The sequence below is a fragment of the Prionailurus viverrinus genome, chromosome E2 (assembly GCF_022837055.1).
Source record: "Prionailurus viverrinus isolate Anna chromosome E2, UM_Priviv_1.0, whole genome shotgun sequence".
Lineage (NCBI taxonomy): Eukaryota > Metazoa > Chordata > Mammalia > Carnivora > Felidae > Prionailurus > Prionailurus viverrinus.
In genome coordinates, this window is record NC_062575.1 from 38,857,084 (window position 1) to 38,866,780 (window position 9,697).

Sequence of the window (9,697 nt, forward strand, 5' to 3'; positions counted from 1 at the left end):
GTTAACAGAAACCTCTTATCACATTTTTAGCTGGCTGGGATGGCCTCAGCCAATCCTATGGCAAAGAGTAGAGCAAGAATCACAATAATAGTGAGAAACAAGGTGTGACAGTGCATCACAGTAAGGAAACATATAGAAAATAAGGACAGTCCTTTGTTTCACTGGACTTTCAATTCCTCAAGCTTTTGCCATGCGTAGGTTAGTCAGCTTCTGGAGTGACTAAGGCAGGGCTGGAGTCTCCTGGGGTCTGGAGTTGCAGAGTGATTTTTTGTATGGTCAGCTTGTGGAGCATTGATGGATCAGGAATGCACTCCCAGTTTCAAGATTCTGGCTTCACTCTGCTGTAGTGAATCCAGGGATCCACTTTGGCTATCTTTACTGCAGTGGGTGTGGACAAAATGACAGTGAAGGGGCCTCTCCAGAGGGGTTTTAGGAGGTGGACGTTTTATTCCTTTGTTCATATTGCATCTCCTGTTTTAAAGGGGTGAATGTCTGTGGTCAGATTCACAAGGAATCATTCCCTGGCCCAGTGGTGTAAGATGGTTAGGGTAAAGTCAAGCGCCCGCATCTGTTGTTTTAGGGTTAGATTGTCTATCTCATTAAGATCCCCCCTTATACCCTTGATAATGGCGGGGAGGGTGCCCATAAAGGATTTCATAAGGAGAGAACCCCAACAGCTTCTTCAGCCTCCCACTTGCAGCTGCAGTCTGCCTCCCTGAAGGTCCCTTATCTCTCCCTGCCTAATGTTAGCCCTTTCCCTATTTATTTCTCCCCTGGAATTGGGCCTGTAACTGCTGTTAGGGAACAGGAACCATGACCACTCTGGCTTCTTCAAGCTTATAAGGGACAGTGTAGGGTAACAGCAGTTAGAGTCTACCCAAGGGTCAGTCGAGTGGCTCACAGCATGATGTTACAGGAAGGTTGGCAGGCATGAGGCAGCATAAACATTAGTAGACATAAAGAGAAAAACACAAAGAAAAGATTATAGTGACTAATAAGCATCTTAAGATACTGTCTACAGTTTTCAAACCTGTCAAATAATCTAGGAGAGACCCTGACTTTGTAAACAACATGTCAGGGAACCTCTCAAAACCCAGGTGATGGAGAAGCAGAAGCAGTAAGTAATCAACGGTGGCTCTATTTTCAAGAGTTTGGCTCTAACTTAATTTAAATAAAAACTTTTTAAGCACCTAATGATTGTGAGGTGTTATTTAGAGTTTTGCTGAATATAAGCAGACTGTCTCTTTTATTTTGATATGTAAAACTTTTTTAAGAGTCAGGAGTTCTACTGGAGAAAGAGTCAAGGCAGCCATTTACCATTATTAATTTGTAAATTTTTAGATATTATTTTATAAAGCAGAATTATTATTTTTGTGCCTTTTCTTTCTTGTAAGGAAGGCCTTTACCTAATTAGTAAAAGTATTAACCCATACAAACAGATGTTGGAATTTTTTTTTTGACTTTGGCATCTGAGTGAGACTTAATTGTTAGTCTTTCCTGGATGATCTCCAGTTCCTTGATTGTCTGAGAGAGCAAGTTTGTGGTTGAAAGGATTGTTTTTAAGACATACTTTACAGCCTGATACTACTTGCAGAACTGTCCTTGACAAATTTTTTTCTAGTAAATATCGTTTGGACCATTTGATAAGTTTTGTCCATCCCTAAATGAAAGGCCTGATGTTGTGTTTTAATCATCTTATAGCTCTGTGAGCTTGGTAATAGTAATTGCCCTGCTCTGTCTGTAACCATTCCAAAGGGCTGGAGACAGTGTCTAGAAGTCAGACCCCAGTTTATTTTGGGGGAGGAGAGTAGGTGGGACTGAGTCTCCTTTAATAACTGATATAGCAGCAAACTATTTTCTTGAATCCTGGTATCTACAGCCTATAATATCTAATAATTGTCAAAATTCACATAATTGTTTATCTCTCATGGAGTTAGTAGCACCATAGTCTTTGATTTAGTTATAATACCCCTTTCTAGCAGGGGAGTGAGGCTCTCTGACATTATCAGTAAAGAATGAGAAAAAATTAGATTTCCCCATATACATCCCAGGGGCTGAGAGAAAAATTCAGTTAGAAGTTTTTTGAAGATGCCTCTAATCATCATGCTGTGTTTGGATAGTTGGCCTGGAGTGGAAAGGGGGACAGGAAAGGTAGCTCTGGTGTTAAGAAGGAAATCAACAAGTTTTCCTTCTATATTTAGAGTTACCCGAGGTTCTGGGTTTCTGATAGACAGTTGGTTTAGGGGAGCCACCATGAAGAGGCCCAGGCCCTGGTTAATCCCTTCCAAGGACATTGGTTATCTGAGCCCTCACAGAGGGCATTCAGATCTGCAGGGATTGTTTCCATACAAGGGGCATGGATTATGGAATTTTCATTTAGGTTGTCCCCTCTGAAGACGTTCTCATTTTAGTGATCTGAACAGCCATATAAATGGCACTTGGTGCCAGGATCTCCGGAAGTCCAGTCTAACATATTACGTAAGGCCACAACTAAGACCTCAGGTTTCTTTTTTTTTTTTTAAACTTCTTTTTCCGTTTTCTTTTTAATATACCCAACTGGCAGCTCGTAAGAGCTCCTCCAGGGTCCCTTCAAGGTCAACAGCCAATTTTTGCATTTTCTTTGAATATCTAGGGTTGATTGAGTGACAAATTTGTCCTTTAAAATCATCTCAACAATCCCAATCAAAATTGCACCAGCATTCTTCTCGAAACTAGAACAAGCAATCCTAAAATTCATATGGAACCACAAAAGGCCCCGAATAGCCAAAGGAATTTTGAAGAAGACCAAAGCAGGAGGCATCACAATCCCAGACTTTAGCCTCTACTACAAAGCTGTCATCATCAAGACAGCATGGTATTGGCACAAAAACAGACACATAGACCAATGGAATAGAATAGAAACCCCAGAACTAGACCCACAAACGTATGGCCAACTCATCTTTGACAAAGCAGGAAAGAACATCCAATGGAAAAAAGACAGCCTCTTTAACAAATGGTGCTGGGAGAACTGGACAGCAACATGCAGAAGGTTGAAACTAGACCACTTTCTCACACCATTCACAAAAATAAACTCAAAATGGATAAAGGACCTAAATGTGAGACAGGAAACCATCAAAACCTTAGAGGAGAAAGCAGGAAAAGACCTCTCTGACCTCAGCCGTAGCAATCTCTTACTCGACACATCCCCAAAGGCAAGGGAATTAAAAGCAAAAGTGAATTACTGGGACCTTATGAAGATAAAAAGCTTCTGCACAGCAAAGGAAACAACCAACAAAACTAAAAGGCAACCAACGGAATGGGAAAAGATATTCGCAAATGACATATCGGACAAAGGGCTAGTATCCAAAATCTATAAAGAGCTCACCAAACTCCACACCCAAAAAACAAATAACCCAGGGAAGAAATGGGCAGAAAACATGAATAGACACTTCTCTAAAGAAGACATCCGGATGGCCAACAGGCACATGAAAAGATGTTCAGCGTCGCTCCTTATCAGGGAAATACAAATCAAAACCACACTCAGGTATCACCTCACGCCAGTCAGAGTGGCCAAAATGAACAAATCAGGAGACTATAGATGCTGGAGAGGATGTGGAGAAACGGGAACCCTCTTGCACTGTTGGTGGGAATGCAAATTGGTGCAGCCGCTCTGGAAAGCAGTGTGGAGGTTCTTCAGAAAATTAAAAATAGACCTACCCTATGACCCAGCAATAGCACTTCTAGGAATTTATCCAAGGGATACAGGAGCACTGATGCATAGGGCCACTTGTACCCCAATGTTCATAGCAGCACTCTCAACAATAGCCAAATTATGGAAAGAGCCTAAATGTCCATCAACTGATGAATGGATAAAGAAATTGTGGTTTATATACACAATGGAATATTACGTGGCAATGAGAAAAAATGAAATATGGCCTTTTGTAGCAACGTGGATGGAACTGGAGAGTGTGATGCTAAGTGAAATAAGCCATACAGAGAAAGACAGATACCATATGGTTTCACTCTTATGTGGATCCTGAGAAACTTAACAGGAACCCATGGGGGAGGGGAAGGAAAAAAAAAAAAAAGAGGTTAGAATGGGAGAGAGCCAAAGCATAAGAGACTGTTAAAAACTGAGAACAAACTGAGGGTTGATGGGGGGGTGGGAGGGAGGAGAGGGTGGGTGATGGGTATTGAGGAGGGCACCTTTTGGGATGAGCACTGGGTGTTGTATGGAAACAACTCAGTTTTTTTTTTTCTGAAATTTGTCAATAAATTTCAGAAAAAAAAAATCATCTCAGCCTTAGGGGTGTCAGGGGGAGATAGCCATATATTTAATGAGAGCCTCCCTCAACCATTTCAGGAAGGCCATTGGGCTCCCATTTTGTGTTTGTAAAATAGTGGTTTATTTAGCATAATGTAAGGGCTAAATCTTAGATTTCTTTTTTTTTTTTTTTCCAAAACATCTGTCTCATTAAGAGTCTGAATTAACAAAAGCATTATATCATTCCAGGTCAACTCAAAAACATGTGTAATATTCCAAAAACCTTCACATACTTATCTGATCAGAAAATTTACCTAGATCTCCTTTTATTTGTCTTAAACTTTATAATGTAAAGGTTTTTTTTTTTTTTTCTGGGGTTCTAGCTTTTTGTAAGGGAAACATTCCTGTTACTTTACAGGGTGGGTAACAGGGAGCAGAATTGTATTATCATTTTTTTATATATAGATTGAAGACCTGAGGAGGAGGCGGTGGAAGACTTCCTTTCCTCCTTCTCTTGGTCTGTTTTGGATACAGGTAAGGGGACCTTAATTGTTTCCCCTCCTGATTGCTAGACTTTAGAAAGCATTGTCATTAAATTAGGATCCACCTTACATTACTTACACATATCTTGATTTTTTTAAGGCCCAAAAAACAATGAACATAGGGGAATTCTCCCCATTTTCCTTCACATTTGCAAAACACGTCCAATTGTAAGATAGTATTGTTATTGATATTTTCCTCTGGCCACCAGTTTCCCTCTACCAATCTGTATAGAGGCCAAACCTTTGTGCAAAAGAAAATGAATCATAATGCATTCCAGTGGAGTAATGGCCTTGATTGGGAAATTACCCATATATAGGAAAAAGGAAGAAAGTTGCCCCTTATCTCAATTTCCTATAGCTGGCCAGGAGAAACCTCATTTCCTGGCCCCTCATTTTGGCTGGCTATGCAACTGGCAGCCAAAAGCCCTGTCAGTCTTGGGAGGTGCTGGGAGTAGTCATTCTTAGGCTTGACTCTACCTCCAAGAGCTAGCCTGGTCTTTCTTGTGTTTTTTTTTCTTTTTCTTTTTAACCCCTCAGTTTCCCACCTGTAGGACCTAGGGGGTATGGACTATGACCAAACAATATTTTCTTGGTTGTCATAGTATGCATTAATTTTCTTTTGGTCTAACAATAACTTACATATTATTCATTGGCCATTGAGGGAGGGGGTTAAAGAGCCAAAGTCAAGGTCTATTCCCCTGCCTTTTGCAACAATGCACACAAAAATATGTTGCAGCCATGTGGATATCCATTTTTGGCATACAATGGGCTAACATTAGTAAAATATTCCCATGTATCTTAATAAAAGCCCTTCATATATTTTCCATCCCTCATATGGCAGAGGCATCCATTCCTCTGCTAAACAGGAACAACACAAATGTGGAGGATTTGGAGGCTAGCACGAAGGGTATTGCCATCATTTTCCCACCCTTTGGATCAAAGAAGGAGGAATTTTAATCTTAACCCTGTGTACTTTCAAAATCCATTTATTTTAACCTTAGTCCATCCTGACCACACGTAAAATTTCTTTTTAAAGATTTTTCTTCATGAAACTTCTACAATTTTTCTTTGCATTTATTTAGATTTTGTCCCAAGCCATTTTTCTCCAAATAACAAGTCTCATTTAGGACAAAATTACTTTCTTTTACCTTAAGCGAAAATATTTTTTCATTTCTTATATTTTTATTTTATATCTCCTACTTTTCTACTACAGAGTTGCTTTTCTTACTTTTTTTATCAGTTTTAATTACATGTGGCAGAATTTTAACTCTTAGAAACCTTAGTCTCCAGTGAAAACTAAGTAGTAACAAATTGTGAACTCTATGTTACAACAGAATTTTTTTTTAGATGGCAAACTTATGAATCCATTAAGCACAAAGCATGTTTTTCAACAGTTCCAAATATCCTTAGTCTTTTTTCTGCAACAAGTCAGAAGCACAAAACTACATCTAGTAATTAGTGCTTTAGCCTCTTATCTCATTAGATATCCAATGAATTCAATCTCAATTTATCATGCAAGCAAAACTTTAACACTTTAGGCTACCAAAGACTTTGAAGCTATCTTAACAATTACCCATGAAAACTTTAAGACAGACAAAATTAACCATCACCTTAAGTCATCCTTTTGTTAATAAATTGGAACAAAGATAACATAAGCTTATTTGACCTTCAGCAAATCTAAGTAGAATAATTTTTTTTAGTGTTGATAAACATTGTCTGTCTCAAACCTACTAACTTAAATTAGCTTAAACACTGAATACATTTTACCTGAGTCCACATAAGACAATTTGTTCCACCAACTGGAATGTTGATGAGGAAATCTGATGTCAGGTGGTCTTCACTCCTCAACAGCTAGGGTGGGAGGAGGAGCTGATGGTGCCTGTGGCACTGAGGAGCCAGTTATGCAGGCTGCCCCCCAGGTGGTGCAGAAACAAGAGGGAGGGAAGGAATGGCAGAAGAAGGGAGGTGCCAGCAGAAAGCAGAGAAAAAGAATTCTTAGTTTTAAATCTTGTCAGCTCAGACAGAGGAGCAGACTCCAGGTTACTTTTGTTTTGTTTTCTGCCAGTGGAATTAGGCAGTCAATGTCAGTCTGAAAAAGACAGGGAATTTCCTCAAAACAAAAGAACTTTTGGCAGCTGCCTAGGAATATTCCTTAAAGTCCCTGTTCTGAGGTAGAATAACCAGAGACAGTTGGCTCTAATTATCATAGTCATTTTCCCAGAAAATGAAGGAGAGACAAGCCGCCATACACAGTCATACGGTGACTCCAACCTGCCACCCAGTGCCCAATGCCTTAGGGTTGCAGCTTCATTCCTCTTCCTTTGTGGAATTATTAGTGCAACTCTAGGAGGTGATCACACTCCTCTTCTGCTTATTACAGGCATGTCTACCAAAATGAACCTGGGTTCTTACCAGTCTGACGGGTGCTCCCTGAGCAGGTTCCTGGGCCTCACATGTTCCATTAGTGCGCACCAGGTCCTCGCCCTGGGGAACCAGGAGGGCTAGTCTCCTGCAGATCAAGCAGTCTGCTGGTGCTAGTTGAGCTTCCTCTCCCAGTGCTCTCTCACTGTTCCTCTCCCAGTTCCTCTCCCGGGGTTCACATCCCCAGTGGCAAAGGAGGTGGAAATGCACCATCTCAGAATCCCAGATGAGAGCCCCCAAGTAATGTAGCAGGATTCTCACAGAGAGAGTCATGACACTGAGGCTTTTCTTTCCAGGAAGCAACTTTATTCCTGCCAGCACCACTTAGTTGGGTTCGTACCCAAAGAACTGAGCCTTGAATGCCACATGGCATAGTTTTTTATATATTTTTTATTTCTTTGTCTTCCATATATGGAACACACAAATATGTATTCTGATTAAGTACTCTCATGTTACAAGGTTGTGAGGGATGCTGTAAAGTAGAGAATAGCAAGGTTGCCTTGAGGTGTGTTTTTTTTCTTTCCTTAGGGAGGGAACCCTACCACAGGATCACCATAGTCCAGTCCTGTACACAGATATGAACATGGCCCTAAGAGCATTTTCCAGCTTCGATTGGGTAGGGAAACCACATCTTCCCCTGAAGTGCAGGCTGACTTGCCTTGGCCACACCGGGCAGGACCCAGGGGCATATCTCCTGAGACTGAAGCGAGGGGGGGGGGTCATTTCACTGGCAGCACCACAGAGCTGGTACTTGGGAGCCAGGGGTCTCGTTCATGACGGCAAACAAAGCCCACGGAAAATTTTCCAGATTCCAGACAGTGGGAGACAAACCCGATCCCTGAAATGCAGCAGCCTGACTTCCATTTGGATGCAACTGGCAGGACCCAGGTCCAATCTCCTGAGATATCATGCCATGTCTTGCAAAATCTGGGCACCTTCATTGGGGAGACCAGCAAGAGCCCCCAAAACAGAGCAGGGATTTGATCATGGAGGTAAAAGGTCTCAGAATGCATTTTCTAGGTTCCGGTGTGGGGGTGAACAGCCCCGTGCCCCCCAAACATGTCCTGGCTTCGTTTTTGAGATCCCTCCTGGGATCCACCAGCAAGTCTCACGAGAATGTGGGCCAAATCTCACGAGATCTGGGGCATCACCTCACAGGCACCTAGGTAGAGTTGGGATACCCTTGCCGTACCTCCTTCATGGAGGTGACCAGGGGCCCGAAAGACCCTTTCCATCTGAGGACGGTGGGACAAACCTCCGTTCCCCCCCCTCCAAAGGCAGCCTGGCTTCCATTCGGAGCCACCCGGCAGGACCCAACGGCAAATATCACAAGATCTCAGGCTGAATCTCGTGGCATTGGGCGCCATCTCCTGGGCACACTTTCAGCGCCTCCCCGCCCTAGACCCCCCACCTCCCCATCCGGAAGGACCGATCCTGATCTGGGATGCTGGGAAGTACACTGTCTCTCCTGAAGCACAGCCTGGCCTCTGTTTTGACACACTGTGGCACGTACCTGGGGCTGAATCTCATGAAATATCAGGCCACATTTTACACCATCTCGGGCGTCATCTCCCGGGCGCGCGAACAGAGCCAATATTCCCTAGCTGAGACAGAGACAATAGGGCTAGGGAGTCATTTTCCAGTATTGGGAAGGGTGGGGGAGGAACATTGGTGGAGGGGGACACACCCCGGACCCTGAAATGCAGCCTCCTGTCTTTTTCAACATACCTGGCAGCAGGACCCCAATGCAAATCTCGTGAAGTATTGGGCCATGTCCCACGAGATCTTGCACCTTGGCGGGGGGGGGGGGGGGGGGGAGGGAGGGTGCTACCTGTTCAGAGCCGGAACTCATCCGACCTAGCCCTGTTCATGGAGACAAGATGGCCCAGAAAGTGTTTCCCAGATTTGGGATTGTGTGGAACACACCCATGCCACTGAGATGTGTCTTGGCTTCCATGTTTTCACAGCTCCTGGGGCCCACTGGAAAAATCTCAGGAGGTCTCAAGCCAAAACCCACAATACCTCCAGCGCCGCCTGGCGGGCACTGGCCCAGGGCTGGATCTCTCTAGGTGAGTCTAGTTCATGGAGACGAACCAGCCCCAGAGAGCCTTTTCCAGCCTCGAGAGGCTAGGGAACACACCCACTCCCTTCAAGTGCAGGCTGACACTCTTTGTGACAAGCTTGGCGGGACTCAGGGGCAAATGTTGTGAGATCTTGGGTGCCATCTCATGGGCACCACAGGCAGATCCAGAATTGCCCAGTTGAGCCTGGAGCACAGAGGCGAACAAGGCCCGGCAGGCCCTTTTGGGCCTTGGGCTGGTGGGGACACCCCTGTTCCCCAGAAATGCAGCCTGGCTTCTGTTTGGACAGCTGGCAAGACCCTAGGGCAAATCTCGTGAAATCTCAGGTGAAATCTCTGGGGATCTCAGTTGCCAAGTCACAGGCCTATGGCCAGAGTCGGATCTCAATAGCTGAGTCCTGTACAGGGAGG

At 43.6% G+C, this 9,697-nt stretch overlaps 1 protein-coding gene across 1 annotated transcript in view; it reads right to left on the bottom strand.

The window, feature by feature from the left end:
• The window catches only part of LOC125153142 (origin recognition complex subunit 6-like), a 42,307-nt gene extending 33,556 nt beyond the window's left edge, over positions 1-8,751 (bottom strand). The window contains exon 1 of the mRNA XM_047836051.1: positions 8,720-8,751. Coding sequence (XP_047692007.1) covers positions 8,720-8,736 — 17 coding nt within the window. The 5' untranslated portion in view covers positions 8,737-8,751. The remainder of the gene's footprint in view (positions 1-8,719) is intronic.
• Between the last annotated feature and the right edge of the window lie 946 nt (positions 8,752-9,697).